The sequence below is a fragment of the Lissotriton helveticus genome, chromosome 7, assembly GCF_964261635.1.
Source record: "Lissotriton helveticus chromosome 7, aLisHel1.1, whole genome shotgun sequence".
Taxonomy (NCBI): Eukaryota; Metazoa; Chordata; class Amphibia; order Caudata; family Salamandridae; genus Lissotriton; species Lissotriton helveticus.
In genome coordinates, this window is record NC_136068.1 from 536,942,147 (window position 1) to 536,963,785 (window position 21,639).

The 21,639-nt window shown below is 40.2% G+C and overlaps 1 protein-coding gene across 1 annotated transcript in view; it reads right to left on the reverse strand.

Annotated features, from left to right (window-relative positions):
* The window catches only part of LOC144768725 (transmembrane protease serine 9-like), a 1,077,753-nt gene that overhangs the window by 136,114 nt on the left and 920,000 nt on the right, over positions 1-21,639 (reverse strand). The window contains exon 11 of the mRNA XM_078652600.1: positions 9,160-9,322. Within this exon, the coding sequence (XP_078508726.1) occupies positions 9,160-9,322 (163 nt within the window). The remainder of the gene's footprint in view (positions 1-9,159; positions 9,323-21,639) is intronic.

The following is a 21,639-nucleotide window of genomic DNA, read 5'->3' on the forward strand; positions in this document are numbered from 1 at the left end:
CCAACATCCGGGGGTAAATGGTGAGAATAATATGGATTGCACCTGGAAATGCTATTTGTTTCCTGATGTTTATTTAGCACTGGTGGCATTTAAAGGGAATGCTGTACGTTGGTTTAAGCGGCTGGTACAGTATCTGTTTTTCTTGTTATTTGATGCAACTATACAAAAAATCCAATACAATTAATTCTAAAAAAAAATAGAAGCCTGCATATCTATGGTGTAAATGTAATATATCAAAGGACATCTGTTGCCAACCCTTTTTACCCTTGATTGGACATTACTGTTTCCATCTTTTAACCATTGTTGACAAGAAATGTGAATGCAAGTTCACGATCCAATGCATAGCTGAATTAATTTTCAGGCTAGGGACCTTCTCCCCTGAGCCACCAATTCCTATTTGAGAGAGAAATGCTTGTAAAGAATCAAAGCATGTTACCAAGAAAAGCAGATGTTTCTTGCTAGTATCAATGAATTATGGGCTACTGGTTGAAGACTGGTGCTTTTGGTTACAGCCCACTTAATGAACCACCCTGTACAGGCAAGGATGTCACAGCAGCACCCATGACTCAATATGTTCTAAAAAGGTTTATAGGACAATATTTACATCGATATCAGTGAAGCTGATACTACTTTAGCAGTGGTGCGCAAAATCATGTGATTTGTTTCCTGAAATTATGTGAAATGTCAGACCAACTACGCAAAATTATGTGTAAACTAATCAAAAATATCTTCGGGCTATTCTGAAGATAATATTGATTGTGAGGGAGTATCTCTCATTCAAAAGTTACTGGACACACAGCAACAGGAGTGATTCGATTTGAAAATGTCTCTCATAAAACATTTTTTGCTTGAGCATGTATCCTTTGAGACTTTTTTGCAGGAGCCATTCCTCTGTGACAACAAACATTGTGTGAAATAGAGGAAGGCGTGACATTTTGAGTAATTTGCATGACTTTAAATCGTGTGAATTAGGTAAGCATAAAGAAACATTTTGTACAGCTCTGGGTACAGATTTACTAACATTTGAAGTAACTCAACACAGCATGACAACTAGCTGCGATGTGTCAAATGGAAAGAGTAGGAATGTGCAATATTTACTAAGCTATGGCGCATTCCTGTTCTCCACCTGCTCTGGCACACTAGGTGCTTGCCTAGTGCTAATGCAGGCACCCTTGCACCTTAGTGCAAGGGTGCCTGTATTACAGGCAGGATTGTTTTGTACAAAAAAAACAATCCTCTAGGCATTTTCCTTGTTCTATAAGTCATACAGAATAAAAATAAACATACTTCTCCTTGTTACGCCTCTGTTTTGTGCAGGAAGGGACACCTTCCTGCACAATAACAATCCTCAAGGCATTTTCCTCAATGTGTGCTCAGAATATAAATAAACATATCCCTCCTCATTATGCATTTGTTTTTGTGCTGGCAGGGATATTTTCCTTCACTAAAGTTTCTAGTTGTGCTGCTGAATAGAAATAAACATATTTCTCCTCATTACGCCTCTGCTGGGATGGCAAATCATTATGACTCATTCCAAGGTTTACTATTCTCAGGAAATCTGGTAATGGGCTAAAATCCAAGGGTGAATGCTTCGGAATGCCCACACTCCACCCGTGAAACGTACCCCCAATTCAGAATAACGGAAGGCATTGACTCGCTCTGCCTTATGTTACTTTTGATTTATAAGTGACGCAGTGCCACACAAGGTAAGGTGGCCATGCGTGGTTTAGTAAAACTGGCTTAAGGGTTTGCGTTGCCTTTGGTCACCATGCATGATGCAAGGGCAACACAAGCGCTTAGTAAATCTGGGTCCTGGTCTTTACCAGTTGGTACCTGAGGCCTGTCATTTTCTGTAAAGCAACACTGGAATGTGTTTTCTTAAGGTTCTTTGAAATGTTCTTCTCTAGAGCTAATTAAGTTGACCATGATTAAGTTGAATTTCTGAAATCCATTGGGGATGTAATTGCCCCGGTGGCCTCCAGATTTAAACACTTTCTCTTCCTGGGGGATTTTAACATACACTTGGACCAACAGGACACCTCAGAGACCATCTTTTTGCTAGAATCCCTGGGTTCGCTTAGCATGGTTCCCTGTGCATTTGCCCCTACGCATGAGAAAGGACATTCTCTTGATAAGATCTATGCGAACTTCTGAATTAAGACAGAATTGCCTGTACCTATCCTCTGGTCAGACCACTATTTGGTCAGTGTTAATCTACCAAAACTGTCAGTCATGGTCTCAGGCCAAGCGGCCGTCAGCTATCTCTAGACCTCTGTACAAAATCACCCCAGATGCTCTGAAACGTGCTAGATTCACATCCTCCTATGCTCACTGGTGGTATAGAGCAGGATGCAGAGGCTTTAGTAGAGTGGATTGTACAGGGCGCTCTGACTCTTGCTCCCCCCATCTTGCACCCCACAAGAGCAATTAGAATGTGAGCCCCTTGGCATAATGACAACCTCCGTCAATGCAGTAAGAACTGCAAACGTCAGGAAAGAGCTTGGAGGAAGGACTTCAAGGTGGAAAATAAAAAGAACTACAAAGAGGCCTTAAAAGACTACCATAAAAAGATACAGGCAGCGAAGAAGAGCTTTTTTGCCACAAAAATTGAATCAGCGGGGAATAAAAGCAGGGACATTTTCAACATCGTTAAAAGCTTTTCTTCACCGAAGGCGGAGGCTAGGTTGACCCCCCTCTCCGATGAGTAGATTGGTAATCTAGCTAATTTTTTCTGTTCAAATTTGTTACCATACAATCCGCTTTTGATGATCCTGCTGGGATAGAGGTGCCATCCTCTTTACAGATCGCCTCAAAGGGGCAGGAAGTTAGGGCTTCCCGGTCTTGTTTCCCACCTATACCGCTAACACCTTCATTGGCAATAATGAAGGACCTGAAATCTGGCTCGCCGGTGGCCCCTTGCCCGGCCAAGTTTCTGGCATCCATGGACGAGGTTTTGAATCCCACCGCAAACTGCGTACTGAATACTTTCTCTCTAGGGGACAGGTTCCAGCAGGCTGGAAGAGTGAAAAGATAACTCCATTGCTAAAAAAAACCCTGGCTGATCCTATGGTCTTAAGTAATTATAGACCTATTGCTCTTCTGCAGTTTTTTGCTCAAACAGTCGAGAAATATGTTCATACTCTGATCAGCAACTTCGCAGATGCAAATAATTTGTTTCATTCTAGCCAGTCAGGCTTTAGACAGAATCTCAGTACAGAGACAGCGTTGCTGGAGGTATCCGACTCCACCAAATAGTCTCTGGATGCAGGTGGCAAAGCGGTCTTGGTCTTGCTAGACCTTTTGGCGGCTTTCAACACTGTGCCCCACAGCCTCCTTTTGCAAAGACTAAGGGAATACGGCTTTGTGGGCACGGTGTTGAAGTGGTTTACCTCTTTTCTAGATGGTAGAAATCAGGAGGTCTGGTCACCTCCTTTCTCGGACAGCATACCATCTTTAAGCGTGGGGATGGCACAGGGCTCTATTTAGAGCCCTGAACTTTTCAATCTGTACATGGCCCCCTGGCTACCCTGGCCGAAGAGAATGAGGTGACAATAATATCATATGCCGATGACACTCAACTGCTGTGTACCTGTAGGAAAGAGAGGAATTTAATGGGGAGAAGATTAATAAATGCCTGAAAGAAACTTTTGTTTGGTTTAAACAGAACCATCTGAAATGTAAATCAGATAAGTCCGAAATTATTTTTTTGGCTCCCCACCACTGGATGTCTGGACACAATGGTTTCCTCAAGATATGTCCCCACCCCAGGCAGCAGTTAGGGTTGTAAAGAACCTGGGAGTAAAAATAGATGACACCATTTCAATGGTACCAGGTGGCAGGGATTTTGCTTTGGCCTCCTAAAAATGTTGCGGAGGTTTTTGAAAGGGTGTCATCTATTTTTTTTTACTCCAGGTTCAGGCTGTGGCAGTGATTTGATTTGGCCTCTTAAAAATGTTGCGGAGGTTTTTGTTTTTACTTCAGACCTCACAATGGGAAATTGTTATTCAGGCCTTCATTATGTCCAGATTGGACTATGCTAATGTTCTGTACCTTGGCCTTCCGGAGCTCTTATTAATCAGAATGCAGGTGGTGCAGAACGCAGCAGCCAGGGCTATTTTGAGTCAAGTTCCCATCATATCAGGAACTTGCTTGGCTGCCCGTTCACAGTAGAATTTGTTTTAAGGCGCTGGCACTGGCCTTCAAGGCTCAGCATGGCCTAGGGTCAAAGTACATCTGCAGAAGAGTCTCTGGTTATGTCAGATCTCTTAGATCCCCAAACAACATCCTATGGTCACCCCGAAGTATTGCAGGGTCCGTAAAGGTGGCCGCTCTTTTCAAGTGCAAGTGGCAGGACTTTGGAATAAGCTTCCCCTTTCACTTAGGCAAACCACCGATCTGTTGACTTTCCGGAAGCAACTGAAGACCAGGCTGTTTCAACAAACTACCTAATTGTCTCTTTGTTGGGTTCTTTTTCCTGTTTCTCTCTTTTCACTTTTTTCATGTGCTTTAGCTTTTGGTTTTCTGTCTTAGTGCTGGGATACTCTTTGAGTAGCTGTGTGCTCAATAAGACTATTTTAACATAACATAACATAACATGATTTGTGAAAAGTCTTACAGAAACCAGTAAAATATTGCGTTGAGCATGAAACGCTGATCCCAATATGGAACTGGTAGAGTTTGTTTTCATTTAGAAATTTCTTGTACCCTTCTTTGGCCACTGTGACACAGAAGATTTTTGATAATTGTGATGGTTGATTCCGTTAAACAGCTACCACGGATCCTTGTGAAAACTTAGATGGCAGAAACATATTTTACAACAACGTTGATTCCAAAATATACCCTTCTGACAATTTTACTTTAGTTAATCATCTCCCTGCAGAAATGATGAGCTGTACTATTGTAAGACTAATTTGAATAGATATTGGAAAATTGCTTCTGGTAGTAGGTGTAATTTGAGCAGAGATATTTATGTAAGGTCAATAATGTATTACAAACTTTTTATAGTTCATTCACATCTGGATTGTGGCAACAATGTCAGAGCTTGTTTTTCTAAATCTGTTATAGAAATATTGCTTCTAAATAAATAGATATAACATAGGAGTCTGCTTTTTAGTAAACTGTATACTGTGCTGTGTATTTAAATGCGACTTTCCTGATTTCCCTTTTTTTTTGTTTCTTTTTTACTATTTATATGTCTCCTAAGGGTTTTCCTGCGTGTATTTGCTATTTTGCAGACTGACTTGATTTTAGGGCAACCCATTGGCCCTACATCATGACTTTGCAGTCTTCATCAAGGTATGTGTGCTGCTAAGCCTTCTATACTGTACAATGGGATTCCTTCTGGTTCTTATCACTGATTTATGATATTTGATGTTTTCACGATTTATACTTATCATTCTTTCTACTGTACCTTAAATAAATTTGTACATTTTGCATGCTATTGTTACCTTTGCAAAGATAACTTTCTAAGAAAAAAAGTGCAATCTATCTGCCATCATTGATGCCCATATTAATCTAGCCAGCTTGTTCACATTTTAATAATTGAAATGACAGGTGGGCACTTCATCCTTTCAACCCAATATCATGATGGAGTCAATTGGGTGGCAATCTCTTGCTTGAGACACTTTATAATGATGTCTTCAAACAGTGTCAAGGACTTGGGATAAATGAATGTACGACTGGCTAAGCTCTTGAGGAGTTTAGGTAAGTGGTGTTCAGTGTTTCCAAGGGCACTTTCTTGAGATCCAGCACCTCACAATTTAACCAAGAGGAGTTTATTCAGCCTTCCTCCCTTCTCATTGTTTGCTTGCAAGCCATATTTCAGCATTTAAACTCACCAGGTCCATTATTATTCCTATTCCTTGCTGCCCCATCCCTATGAAGCTAGTTTAGGACCTGATTACAAGTTTTTCGGTCTTCCCATTGCACCGCCGATGCGGCGGTTCCAGTTAGACCGACAAGCTTGCAGTCTCTCGCTTGCCAGATTATGAGTGTAATCCAGGGCTCGCGGTCCGGTGGTAGTGGTGTCACATCGGCAGTATGTTTGGCCTATAGGAGAGCCTTTAAAGTATACTGCTGCAGTGACAGCACCTCCAGGTTGCCCGTGCAAAGTGTAGCATACTCCATGTCGTGCAAGTCACACAGTGCATGCACAACTGTGCACTTTTGGGAGGGGCACATCATGTGCCCCCCAACGCAAACCGATCGGGAGATTTGTCCTGGGGTCCTCTTGGGGGCCTCTTTACATGCCTTTCTGCTAAGCATTTCATGGCGGATTACCACCATGAAATGCTTGGAGGAAATGCTGGTTGTAATCTGCACAATGGTGCCTGGATTGGCACCTCGGTGGCAGAACGCTGCCTTCCCCACAGCTGCCCTGTTGGGATCCAGGATCCTGGCGTTGGCTGCGGTCTTCTGTCGGGCTGCTGGCGGTCCCACCACCACCAATGTAATATCACGGTCAAACCGTTCAGGGTGGTGGCAGTCAGACCACTGCAATGAGTATGGTGGTCCCAGGACTGCCGTACTCATAATATGACCCTTAGTTACATTACATTAACCACATTTTGAGCCCATAGGGACAAAATTGACTGGTTCCTAAAGTTATTGTAATTAATCAGACAGTTCAGCGACATTATGTAAACGTTTACCCTTTCCCATGTAAGTTGTTAGTAGAACTACTAACAGATCCCCATGGGCTAGGGGCATATTTCTTTTCACAACCCTGTCTTCCACCAACATGAAACCCTCTGGATGATCTTTTTACCAGTTCCAGATAAGTGAAAATGTGATGGAATCAGTAGTGGACTCACATATGAACCAATGAAAAATCTAATCTCTGCCTACTAGTAAAAAATAAAAAAAATAAACGAAATGCTGGAGTAAATAAATGAATGGAACTACAAAGAAGAGACAGTGTCTCTGAAGACTGATGCAGGCGTGACTGAATATTAGTAGAAGTGTGTGAAATGTAAGTATGCGCATTGTGTGCAAATGTCTTTGCTCAGATAGTGCCATTTTACAGGCTTTCCAAGCGCCCAGGTAATGTGACACTGGGCTACACAAGCTGAAGTCAAGCCCGTACGTGATCTGGGGTAGAGGATTAGCTCCAATGGGCCCCATACTAAAGAATGCTTTTTAATCATCAAATTAGAACTCTTTCCCCAAGTCTGAAATTTATTGAAGACCTTCCTGTTAATACCATAACATTTACTGCATTTCCTCAGCAGTTCAGTTTTGCTTTAAAGTGTAAAGGTGGTATAAAAAATACACAACTGATCAGTCACACCAGTCAGTCTTTCAAACAATCATGGTACAGCTTACAATGGAGAGGCATTAACTCAATTTGTTATAGCTCAGATGACCTGGAGTGACGATCTGTGGCTTACTTTCTACTACATGGAGAGTGCAATAGACTCACTTGTGCTAAGGTTATTCTGGGGAATGTCTGGCCGGCAATGGTCTGCAATTGACATCTCTGCTTGGTGAAAGGCTTTCTGTCTTTGGAGGACAGGCTACACATCAGCCCCCTGAATACAAGCTACCATTCCTGTGAATCTGCTGAACTCTCACATTTTTGGGGAATGGTAGAAGTCATTTAGAATTTATTAACTATATGCTTCATTGTGTTTTGCAGCACTCTTGCTAGGTAATTGAGAACATTTGTTGCTACATCTAGAATCTTGCTACCAGAATTTGTGAGCACCCTGGATATTGTTTGTTTTTCATGAAAAGTGTGTTTGGAAACTGAAGCTGAACAGAGAGAAGTATTCTAAAAGTTTAAGTTATGTTTGGAAAGTTATGCTTGTTCTTAACTTTGAAAATCTGTTTAAATAATTAAGATACAATATTGTATTTAAGGTGGTGGTGGTGGTGGTATCAAGGGACACAATTACATGGTATCAGTGTGAGCTCCATCAGCATTATTGAATGTCAATTTATATTAGTGTTTTACAGAAAGATCATCTTTATTGTACAGCAGCACCAGAGAAAATGCGCTCACAAAGCGGAAGGTAGTTACATTGTGTGAGAAGAGAGTCAGATTATGTCAAAGGGTTGAATGACAGTGAGTACATAAATATGTGTGTTTCAGTTTTAGGAATATCAGTATTCCACTCAAACACTGTGAATCTGAGACATAAAGATCTTCTGAAGGGATATTATATCTATAGTAAGTATAGTGATCAGGAACTAAAGATATTAATGTTGTCTTTAGATATACACTATGACCCATAAACATTAGTGCCCAGCAGAGTTTCAAGTCAGAGTAGCAATATCCACTATCATTTTTTCCCTCTTACCCCATTTTCATTACACTGGGTCTTTGGTTAAGCAACATATTGCTACTCTGTATGGTTGGCTCTGGGTACGAAGAAGCGTGGAAACATCTATTTTGTTAGATTTGTACTGCATGGTTAGTACTTACTTATATGTGGAAACTTGTGGAATGGTTCTAAATACTGCAAAATCTTAGAAAGGTTCTCAAGAATATGTATATATTTTTATTCAAACTACCATTCCGAGAATGAGCTCTCAGGTATGGAACTCTTCCTACTACACCCCAAAATGTGTTTTCCTTGATAAGCATATAGTGCCAGAGGTTTGTATGAGTAATGATTATCCTTTACTCAACAGCAACTTCTAGATCTCTTGAGGAACACTGCAAAACCAACCCTGTGATGTCTGTATACTCTGAGGATCTCCATGTGTTCAAGCAATGGACCTTGCATAGCGTGATCATAAGTTCCTACATTTACTGAGCAATATTTAAGCATAGTGAGGAACACTCTCAACCTTTCACCAGGTGTTGCCTAGACCCTACATGAAGCTTTCAGTCCCCAGTGGTTCAGTCTCCTCAGCTCTAAGTGGCAGGGTCATTAATCACTACATAGGTTTCAGTAGCAGCTTGTATAGGGCATGCTGTGGGGCGGTGAGGCGGGGAAGTGGCAGGATAGGGGGGTAGCAAACACGAACATACGACGGAATGGAGGAAAGTACGTTCCTCCGTTCCGTCGTATGTCTGTGTTTGCTACCCCCACCCTGCCCCTGCCCCGCCCTGCCCACCGCCACGCAGCATGCCCAATACAAGCCGCTACTGATAGGTTTCTTTGTAGGGGATGTCAAAATACATTTCAGGAAGTGAACAAGTGACTGACTTACTATTGGACACAGCTTGCAGCTGACAACACCCATTGATCACTGATCAGTGTCCCTCCGCATATGTGATTGAAGTATGCCTGGATGCTGACTTGCCATGGCCATTCACCCTCCTGGGCTGCCTGTCCACCGGCGATGCGGCTAATAGCTGTTGGTCTCCCACAAACTGTAGACAAAGAGAGAAGGGATGAGTTAGATACTAGCAGTGCAGTTGGGTGATATCTCAGAATATCTTCTATAGAAACATTCGCTGACATAAACATAGTGTCCTAAATACAGCTTAAAAAAATTATTGCCCCATTTGGGGTACATTTTCCAGTATTAACTACAATGGGACAATATTTTCGTAAACAATATTTAGGACAGCACACTTATGTCAGATGACATCCTGATACCATAATGAAAAAGAAGCTAACATGTCATATTTAATTTCTTCAGTTTTTTTCCTTCTCATGTAGAATTTCCCAAAATTGTTTTATCAGTTTCTCTTCGACTCTGAGGCCACTGTTAAATTGAAAGATGCATATTAATGTAGGTATATTCGAAATTGGTTGCACCAGCCCAGCAGGAATAAAAAATAGAAGTTACAAACCAAATAAATGTACTGCTTTTATATCTCAACTGTGTCACTTGAGCTGAAGCTTATTCATTGTCCTGTATTGCTGGATGAACACATCCTTCAACTATTCTACTTTAATGGCATTTATCTTTCTTTTGTGCTTTGTTTTCTTCCTTTCATTCATCATTTGCTTCTTCACCTTCAGTGTTTGCTATTGTCTATTGGTCACTTTTGTCTGTCTACCTTTATCTCTTTTTTTAAGTTTCATTTTTCTTTTACTTTCTATTTCTCTCTTTTCATTTTTTTAGGCATTTCCTAAGCTCTAACGCAGTTGCTTTTCCATATTTATTTACCCTCTGTGGTATTAGTTTCTTTTCTTCTATTTGTTTTTCCTATGTTTCTGACTATTTTGTTTGTGCTCACATTTTAATCACTTCTTTGATATTTTACTTTATGTTTATTTTTAGATCAATTGTTAAGGTGTTTGATTTTACAGTATTACATTGTGTGTAAAGGAGACAGTGCTGAACGACCTTTAGACTTTTAAGATTCAGAACATTGATATGTTTTTATGAGTATAAAAGAATATTGAATAAAACATTTTTACAGCAAGTCCTCAGTGCCATACAAGATACCTCCAGAAATGTCTGTAGACATGAACCTACAATCATGTTCCTCAAGGGGGAATGTTAAATAACATTATAAAATGGGTTTCTGTATTGTGTTATAAGTAGGAGTGCATTGTTACTTGCTACAGGTCAAACCAACAGTACTAGGCCAGGGAAAACTCCTCAAAGTGTCCCGTGCAAATATTTGTGTTTTATTGAGAGGGTTGAAAGGGCGGGTAGCCAATGAATATTCATGGATAGGACTTAAATTGTTATATTTATGGACTGTGCTGGATGCATGCTACTGCACTGTGGTACAGCTTTAAAAAAAAATCCTTTTACTACTTGTTGTATGACTAGGGAACACGTTCCCTGCATATTAGGGAGATTTCTTTACATTCCTCAGTCAACTGCCTCTGGGCAGTTTGGATTTTGTTTTTTAAAGAACATAGGTTTTATGTACTTTTTTGTTGTTTGAGGATGCCCATTCTACGGAACATCAACATAGTAAACAAACTACTGGTTTCTATTTTATTTAAACAGTAGGAGATAGTCAGTTTAATGTAGCCTTAATTAAGGGTATCAGAGAGCTTCACAACAAGTACAATTATGAGCATTATTGGCAAAGACAGAATCCGCCACTTACAAACTTAAGAGCATTATAGACATAATTACAATACAGATCTTGTGGTCGAGCAAGAGGGGCAAGGCTGAGGGGATTCATGAAGAGGAGTTAGTTTGCTGATAGCGAGTGGGGTGTCTATCAAACAAGACACGGTCTTGCGGGAAATCCCATTGATTTTAGTTCTAAGACGACTGTTTTAGTCCACATCGAGGTTAAGGTGCGGTGTCGAACACTTTCCGGAGTATCTTGTGGTCTTAACGTTATGTTCGAGAGCGCTCTAGGAAGAGGGCTTAGAGTAGTATCTTGAATTTTGGGAAGGAGGTGGTCGTTCTGATGTGGGGGGGATGGAGTTCCAAATTTTAGGTGCATTTCCCTCAAAAGATTTGGTTGTGGTTTTGTGTTTCCGAGATTTCAGTGGGATGAGTAGAAGTGTGTTGGAACTTCTAAGGTTCCTGGACAGGCCAGCCCTTTTGAGTTTGGCAGCCAGGTATTCTGGTTTGCCTGTGTGCAGGGCTTTGTGTGCGAGACAGGCTGTTAGGAAGCTGGCTCATTGTTCAATGGCTAGCCACTTAAGATCTTTGAGTGCGGGAGAGATGTGGTCGAATTTCTTAGTTCCTGTGACTATTCTTGCTGCGGCATTGAAGGTAGTTATCGGGGACCTAGGTGAGATTTTGCTGTCCCGGTCAGGGCTGCGATTTCATAATCAATTCTAGAGAGTAGCAGTGCCTGGGTGGCCTGTTGAAGGTCTTTCGGGGAAAGGAAGGGTTTTATTTTGTATAGAAGTTTCAGATTGTGAAACACACTTTTGGCGGATCTTGAGATGTGTTTTTTCATGTCCAGTTTGGGGTATAGGGTGATACCTAGAGATTTCACTGAGTATGTTGGCGTGAGGGCGCCATTGAGGGCATCCATGGCTTTCAGCCATTCCTCGATTTGGGGGTTTTCGTCTTTGTTGGAGATGAGGAGAACTTCTGTTTACTCTTGATTGAGTTTAAGGTGGTTCAATGTGAGCCAATGTTGGACCTCTTTGAGCGTGACATTTAGACTGTGTATGTCGTCAATAGAGGTGGTTTCCAGATAAAGCTATGTGTCATCCGCATAGAGGTGGAAGGGGATGTTGGAGTTTCTGAGTAGTGTGGTGAGGGGTTCCATGTAGATGTTGAAAAGTTGGGGAGAGAGTACTGACCCTTGTGGAACTCCTCTGTTAACAGGAAGGGGGTCAGATTCAAAGTTTTTATTTTTTAATTTGTATTCTTTGCAAGCGGTTGTGAAGAAAAGAGGAGAACCAGTTTATGACCATCATTTCAATGCCTGCTCTTTCGTGGAGGACTTTGAGGAGCAGGGTGTGATCAACAGTATCGAAAGCGGCCAATAAGTCTAGGAGAATGAGAAGGCTGCATTGGTCTGAGTCACATGACTTGTGTAAATCGTCTATGACATTTAGGATTGTGGTTTCGGTGCTGCATCCCTTTCTGAATCCCGATCGGTGTGGGTCTAGGAGCTTGATGTTCTCCAAGTGTTCGGTTGGCTGTGGAAGAACACATCTTTCCAGAATTGTGGTTAAAAGAGGTAGGTTCGATACGGGTCTAAAGTTGTTCATATCCTCGGTGTCTAGCCCTGTTTTTTTTTAGTAGCGGCGTGACTTGACCTACTTTGAGGCAACAGGCATCTGTGACTGAGCCAGCCTTCTAATTATAAGAGCCTCAGTAAAGAGACTACTCTCTGCTACTATAAGGACAAAAAGCATATGTTAGTTTATTTACGGTGATGAACTATGTCAACTTAGCAATATAGTATCAGCAGCTAATATATATATATATATATATATATATATATATTTTTTTTTTCACTGAAAAAAACATAGGCTTCAGGGACGTTATGGTTAGAAATTAGCATTTAAAAAACCTTAGAAATTCACTGAAGAAAACACCGATTTCAGAGACGTTATTGTCAGTTGGACGGTTCACTTGTACAAAACCAGAGAATTTGGCCCGTTATAGTTAGTTCAGCTAACTATAACACACGCCCCCGCATGGCACTGCTCATGATGTCACATATTACATCATTCATGACATGGTCAGTGACATCACTGATGACATCTCAAATGACATCATTGATGACATCATCCACGTGAGAATCTGATGTACCTCTTCATACCCTAATATAACCTTTGATACACCCACTCTAAAATAAAGACTACCGTTTTCGAAACCATAGACACACCAATACTAGTTACTACATACCCACACCTAGGTCTAGGTCTACACACACATCCACTTATTCACCCATACAGTCACTCATACATGCAGTCAAGCATCAATATGGCACTATCATATGCACTCATATACTTATTCAGACACTCACACACCGCCACTCATCCATAGAGTTACTCACACAAATAGTCAGTCATGCAACAAATCAATCACACTCCCATTTACTCACCTATACAGTTATACAAACCTCACTTATTCAAACATATACAAACACATACTTACACTCTTATACAATAAGTAATACAAGCAGACATTCATTCATACAGCCACTCACAATCACTCACTCTCACATATAGTCATTTATATAATCCAACACTCACATATACACATATAAAGGGTATATTAGAGTGTGAGGAGGTGCATCGTATTATCACATGAATGATATCATCAGTGATGTGATCAGTGATGTCAAATGAGATGTCATCAGTGATGTCATCAGTGATGTCATCAGTGATGTCACTGACCATGTCATGAATGATGTTATATGTGACATCATCAGCAGTGGATTGCGGGTGCGTGAAATATAGTTAGTACAACTAACTATATAGGAGCAATTTCAATGGTTTTTTAAATGCTAATTCCTAACTATATAAGGCCTGAAACCTATGATTTTTTTAAGTGAATTTGCAAGGTTTTTGAAATGCTAATTCCTAACTATATAAGGCCTGAAACCTATGTTTTTTTAAGTGAATATATATATATCACAGTGATCAAGGCCTCTGTGTAGGCCGAAACGTTATGGTGGCGTGCTGTGACAAATAAAAAAATCTCACTAGCATCCTGGGTCTTCCGTTCCTTCTTCGTGGTCACGTTTGAAAAGTGAGGAACGTGCTGTTGGTTTGGAGCAAGTAGGCATATATATATATATATATGTATATATTACCTACTGGCGGTCGCCAGTAGGTATATATAGTTAGGATTTTTTCCCTATGGGATTTTTGAAAATTCTATGTCTAATAACTTTGGCGTTTGTGGACGGAATTGGCTGAAATGTTCTGGAAAATGGAACATTTTGTTTCTGAGCAGCCCCTGGAAATTTGGGGGGGGTTCGTCAAGGGGGGGGCGAGAAAAAAGGGGGGTCCCAAAACGTGTTTTTAACATTGAGTTTTCCATAGGGCGGTTGGCCTCACTTTTAGCCCGAACGGCTGAATGGATTTCCAAGAAACTTGGCAAAATTGTAGGGACTGGTAGCCCGATGTGCCTTTGCTAGGTCTCAATATATGTGCTTCAGTGGATTTTGAGAAATGAACGTTCAAAAAAAGATATATATCTGTAACAGCGGACCGGGCAGCGCTCCGGTTCGCGGACTTTACGCGTAACGGAACTTTGCGTAGCGAAGCTGATTGGCTCTCCGGCGTCTGTCAACATTCTAAACAGTCCGGAGCGGCCGCCATCTTGTCTCTCGGTAGGATTGAGAGACAAGAGGAGGCCAAAACAAAGGGGGAAATGACCATAAGGGGGCATAGTAGATCCTCCCTGACCCCCTAGGTTTAATGTGGAGGCTTTAAAAGGGCCCCGCGGGGCAAAAAAAAAATTTTTTTTTTGTTTTTTTGCGTGGGTAGCGCCCGGTTCGCGAACCGGGAAGCGTTCTGGGCAGCGTACTATAAGGAAAAAAGAATGATAGACTTTTCAAATACTGTATGTTAATTGATTGTTGGTTTTGTTGATTATTTTTTAATTTTTTTATTTTTTAAGCAATTATTTATTATTGTGATTGTGTTTCAAAATTTAATAACATTTCTAACATTTAACTAGTTTATGAATTACATATAAAAATGATTAAAGACTCAAACAATTTTTTAATATTACATACAATTTTATTTTTCGGATTGTTTTTCAAAATTTAATAGAACGTCTAGCATTTGACTGTCCGATATGTCCTCTTGTTGAGTGAACATAAGTTCCCACATTTGACCGTCATCATAATGAAGTAAATGATCCACAGATTCTACACATTGAACTAATTCATGGTCCCGTGATTCATCCATGAAATCTGAGTCATCATTGTCCTCAATATCTTTTTCTGTGTTGTTCTCCAGAACAATTTCGAAGGAAACATTCTGCTCACCTTCCATTTTATTGCTGTAATTTGCATAAAAAATAAATATATCAGTAGAGATAGGGCACTGTTGGGTTTAAGTTCAGACAGGAACTTGTGAGTTTATAACAGAGAAGTAATCTATGGGCACTGTATGGTTTCAGGCGTGAAGTAGTACTATTAAAAAGTGCCTGTGAAGAAGCCTAAGTAAATTCATAATTATACCACAGAAACCTAAATCAATCCATAATTATAATAAAGAAGCCTTTCTCAATGTCTAACTCTTACAGAGGGATAGTATATAACTATCTGAAAATGTTTTCAAATTTATAAAATAATATCTCACCTTCTAAAAACAAGTTTAAGTTGTGAGTGAAAATGATCTTGCAATGTAGTTCAGGAAGTAGTAGTCAAAATGGCTGTGTTTCTCTCTCTTCCTTTATATATATTCAGGTACATAGCCAATCAAATGTCAGGTAAAAAAAGTAGAAAATGAAAGTAACATTTTAATTGGTTGTCAATTCCAACACTTCAGATGTGTTTTGTGAAGTAATTTACCTCAGGGTATTTAGAGAGGTCTACAGGCTAAATGGTTAAATGGAATTTCAATCAAATTTGTGAAAATGGTAGGCATTGGTATGTAGTATGAGCTAATCTATATTTGGTGAAATTGTCTCCAGTCGCTTTTCTGTAAACTACTTTCCCACCTTTTTTGATGGTGCGCTTCCCAGGGAGCGACCCGGTACGCGAACTGGCGAGCGCCCCGGTTCGCGAACCTTAAGCGTTACGGGAGTCCACCATTTTGTGTTTCGGTCGAATTAAGATACAAGATGGAGGGCAAATAATGTTCAGAATGGGTAGAAGGGGGCACGGTAGACTTATCTTGACCCCCTAGGTTTTCTGAGGGTGGCTGAGGAGGCCCATATGTGCGATTTTTTTTTTTTTTTTTTTAAATTTAGCGAGGTTAGCTCCCGGTTCGCGTACAGGGTAGCGCCCCAGGGAGCGTACTTTGTTGAAAATTAGTGAAAAATGTTAGAGTAAAATAATAATTGTGAGTGATCAGATGTAGGGTAGCTCTGAGAAGAGCTTTTGGGTTTATGGTACATTTAGGTACTTATAAGTAGGTACCAATGCACAGTCTTAAATTCAGAATGAAAATTCTGTTGCCCTCATCTGAGAAGTGAACTCCATCTCCTCTGTAGATATCTTGCATGTAGTAACGCAAGTTATTGTTGTACAGGGAGCCCATTCCATGGTCTCTCATGTAAGCTGAAACAGATTTGTTTACATGCTTCCTCGACTTCTCAATTTGTGGACAAAATTGGTTTGACCACCTCCATTTCTGTCTTTGGCATATATTTGAATATACCAAGGCAGTCTGAGGAAAAAGTGCCATCAATTGCTCAAAGGTGTCCTTTAAAAGCATTTCCAGACCTACCCCAGTCAAAGTGCCCAAATCATTACCTCCACAGTGCACAATTAACAGGTCAGGTTTTGGCAAATGCATAAAGGTTTTCACCAATGGTATCAATTGGTGACATTTTAATCCTCTGTGGCCAAACCACTTAATTTCCACATCTTGTAAATTGAGGTTAGGTAAATTCCTGTTCTCAGCATACCTCTGAGCCCAATAGATGTAACTATGTCCAACAATCCAGACAGAAAACATGGTGAGAGAAGGTTCTCCTGCAGTCAGATGAAGTGTGGCAATGAAATGGCAGTTGAAAAAATAAGAGTTTAAAATGAAAAAAACTGTGGAGTTTCTGTGTTAATGAAGCAGTAACAGTGATTGGTGGATTTTGATTGCTGAAAACAGAAAGTTAGGGTGCATGGATGAGTTGTTTGAAAGATGTATTTTGAGTGGTCAAGAAAAAATCATTAAATGAAAGAATGCACTGGATATGCGGTGCACTGAGAGTTCAGAGTTCAATTGCAACATTGTTGTGTGAACTTGCAAACACCAGAGGTCTTCCAAGACGTGGTTGCCATGCAAAAAAGGCAGAAAGGGCAGAGGGGGGAAGGGTTTTCATTTGAAAAAAAGTGAGGGAAGAGTTTTGATTGGGTGACATGAGAGATATGTGTGAAGAATTACAGCATTTCTGTGCTTTTGATAGCTGCAGACTCTGGAGTGCATACCTTTTGCTCTGCTGAAGACAAATTGGTGTGTTTCTGAGACTGTTTTGAAACTCAAAGTATTTGCTAAGGTGAGAAAAGATTTCTTTAATTTAGATAGAGAATAGTGTGCTTTAAGGAGAAAATTATGAAGAAAGTTGTGTTCTTCAAATGTTGCTTTGTCTCAAGTGTTTTACAAATAGATTTTGTTTCTTTGAGAAAATGTAATTGGAAAAAATGTGAAGTATTAGTACTGACAGGGTGTTATTGTGCATAGGAGCTGTGGAGTCTTTTCAAATTATGACTTGAAAATCGTTTTTGAGGAAAATGAATGGTTATAATATTTATGACAAGGACATAATGGTGTATGCTTCATTATAAGGCAATTGAGTGTCTCTGATGTTATTTTTCCCATTTTAATGTAAGACCTTTCTCTGTGGAGCAAATTGCTTGTAAATATGCTCCCACCTGTGCATGGCAAATTTAGATTTTGAATGTTTGCGTTACATAGCCATGTTAAAAGTGACACAAACATGCTGCAAAGGCAATCAAAAAACGCTTTTATGTGTCTTAAGGACATTTTAAGTCATTTCTCCATGTGCAGTGTTTTGAAATTATGATTTGAAAATCGTTTTTGGGGAAAAGGAATGGTTTTTAAATTTATGACAAGGACATAATGGTGTATGCTTCTTTATAAGGCATTTCAGTGTCTCTGATGTCATTTTTCCCATATTACATTAAAAGACCTTTCCCCGTGGGGCACATTCCTTGTAAATATGCTCCCACCTGTGCATGGCAAATTTAGATTTTGAATGTTTGTGTTACATAGCCATGTTAAAAGTGACCCAACCATGCTGGAAAGGCAATCAAAAAACGCTTTCATGTGTCTTAAGGACATTTTAAGTCATTTCCCCATGTGCAGTGTTTTCAAATTATGATTTGAAAATCGTTTTTGGGGAAAAGGAATGGTTTGTAAATTTATGACACGGATATAATGGTGTATGCTTCTTTATAAGGCATTTCAGTGTCTCTGATGTCATTTTTCCCATATTAGATTAAAAGACCTTTCCCCGTGGGGCACATTCCTTGTAAATATGGTCCCACCTGTGCATGGTAAATTTAGATTTTGACTGTTTGAGTTACATAGCCATGTTAAAAGTGACCCAAAAACTTGCAAAGGCTTTAAAAAAACACTTTCATGTGTCTTAAGGACATTTTAAGTCATTTCCCCGTGGGCAGTGTTTTCAAATTATGACTTGAAAATCGTTTTTGAGGTAAAGGAATGTTGTTAAAATTTATGTGTGCCATATGCCCCCAAATTTCTTTTTCAGGGGGTGCAGCAGGGTGTTCTTGAGACACCCATGCACCCTTGGAAAAATTCCTAATTTGCGATGAGCTAATTGCTAATCGCAAATTGCACCTTCATTCCTATGGGCCTCCTGGCCCATGGAAATGAATGAGTAATTTGCAATTAGCAATTTGTTCATTGCAAATTAGGAATGGTAAAGAATCGCTATTTATTCCTTAAAATTCGCTATTTAGGAAATGCAAAATAGTTTGATGATACATATGGCAGTTCATCTCTAACAAGATAAGAAGCATAGGGATAGATTTATGATGACTGGCACAATGAAGTGGACATAACTTACTTCATTGGTAGGCCTTTACATGTATTATCTCCTCTGTATTGTTCATCAAGTGTAACTTTGATCTGCAATCCTGAGTAGGCCTCACCTTAAACAAACCTCTGGATAGGCCACACCTTATCGTCATCTTGAATTAATCATTTAAAATGCTAGGGACAGATTTATGATAGGTGTATGCCTCTTTTGCGCCACTGTGCGTCACTTTTCTGATGCAGCGGCGGTGCAAAAGATTTGCTATGATGCGACAAAATTACAAATTAATGCATTTAGGCAGATGTGTCATGGTGTAAAAAAAACGTGCCACATGAAACCGATGCAGCAGTGATGCAAAAGATGCACCATGTTGCAAGACAGGCTTCACTTGGGGCCATATGTATCAAGCTAATTAGCATTCGCAAAGGCCAAAATTCTGTGAATTTCAGCCTTTGCGAATGCTAATTAGACAAATGGTATGTATCAAACAAGTTTGATGCAAAATAAGGAATAGCAAAATTTGCTATTCCTTATTTTGCGATTGCACTGAAGGATTTGCAAATTTTGCGATTCCTTAAATGCAATGTATCAAACAAAAAATATGCAAAAAATGCCATTAAGGATTTGCAAATTACCACCAACTTCTAGTTGGTGGTAATTTGCGAATTCTTTTCAAAAAGCTTTTTTTCCAAAAAACAAAAGGTGCCATATGACGCCCATACATGCCCTTAGGGCATGTATGTGCACCATATGCCCCCAAATTTCTTTTTCAGGGGCTGCAGCAGGGTGTTCTTGAGACACCCCTGCACCCTTGGAAAAATTCCTAATTTGCGATGAGCTAATTGCTAATCGCAAATTGCACCTTCATTCCTATGGGCCTCCTGGCCCATGGAAATGAATGGGTAATTTGCAATTAGCAATTTGCTCATTGCAAATTAGGAATGGTAAAGAATCGCTATTTATTCCTTAAAATTCGCTATTTAGGAAATGCAAAATAGTTTGATGATACATATGGCGGTTCATCTGTAACAAGATAAGAAGCTTAGGGATACATTTATGATGACTGGCGCAATAAAGTGGACATTACTTACTTCATTGGTAGGCCTTTACATGTATTATCTCCTCTGTATTCTTCATCAAGCGTAACTTTAATCTGCAATCCTGAGTAGGCCTCACCTTAAACAAACCTCTGGATAGGCCACACCTTATCGTCATCCTGAATTAATCATTTAAAATGCTAGGGACAGATTTATGATAGGTGTATGCCTCTTTTGCGCCACTGTGCGTCACTTTTCTGATGCAGCGGCGGTGCAAAAGATTTGCTATGAGGCGACAAAATTACAAATTGATGCATTTAGGCAGATGTGTCATGGTGTAAAAAAACGTGCCACATGAAACCGATGCAGCAGTGATGCAAAAGATGCACCATGTTGCAAGACAGGCCTCACTTGGGGCCATATGTATCAAGCTAATTAGCATTCGCAAAGGTCAAAATTCTGCGAATTTCGGCCTTTGCGAATGCTAATTAGACAAATGGTATGTATCAAACAAGTTTGATGCAAAATAAGGAATAGCAAAAATTGCTATTCCTTATTTTGCGATTGTACTGAAGGATTTGCAAATTTTGCGATTCCTTAAATGCAATGTATCAAACAAAAAATATGCAAAAAATGCCATTAAGGATTTGCAAACTACCACCAACTTCTAGTTGGTGGTAATTTGCGAATTCTTTTCAAAAAGCTTTTTTTCCAAAAAACAAAAGGTGCCATATGACGCCCATACATGCCCTTAGGGCATGTATGTGCGCCATATGTCCCCAAATTTCTTTTTCAGGGGTGCAGCAGGGTGTTCTTGAGACACCCCTGCACCTTTGGAAAAATGCCTAATTTGCGATGAGCTAATTGCTAATCGCAAATTGCACCTTCATTCCTATGGGCCTCCTGGCCCATGGAAATGAATGGGTAATTTGCAATTAGCAATTTGCTCATCGCAAATTAGGAATGGTAAAGAATTGCTATTTATCCCTTAAAATTCGCTATTTAGGAAATGCAAAATAGTTTGATGATACATATGGCGGTTCATCTCTAACAAGATAAGAAGCTTAGGGATAGATTTATGATGACTGGCGCATCACCAGGGATGTGCCAGTCATCCTGCGCTGCTGTTCCGCCACCATGGTGTGCTGCATTTACAATGCGGCGCAGCATGGGGCAAAAATGGCACAGATGCGTGACGCATCTGTGCCGTAAAGGTGGCGCATTGCTGGAGTTGTATCGCAAGTGTGATGCAGCTCCAGCAAGGCTCAGGGGTGCCCCATCTCCACAATGTTGCGTCAAGACCTATGCCTGCTTCAAGCAGGCGCAGGGTTTTGACGTAGCTTTCTCCTATCTGATTGTAAATGCGGCACACCATGAGTGGCAGAGCAGCGGTGCACGTTAACTGGTGCATGCCTGGGGATGTGCCATTTAACATAAATCTGCCCCTTTACATTTAAGTATGTGCAGGGGACACAGAGTCGGTGAGGCTTATCCAAGGTTAAGAAGAGATGAGTCCTGTTCACTGAAAAATTAGACATAGGCTTCACCTGCTCAGCATCGTTGGACATGGCTATATAATAGCTGCAAAATGTTACTCTTGTTAAACAATTTT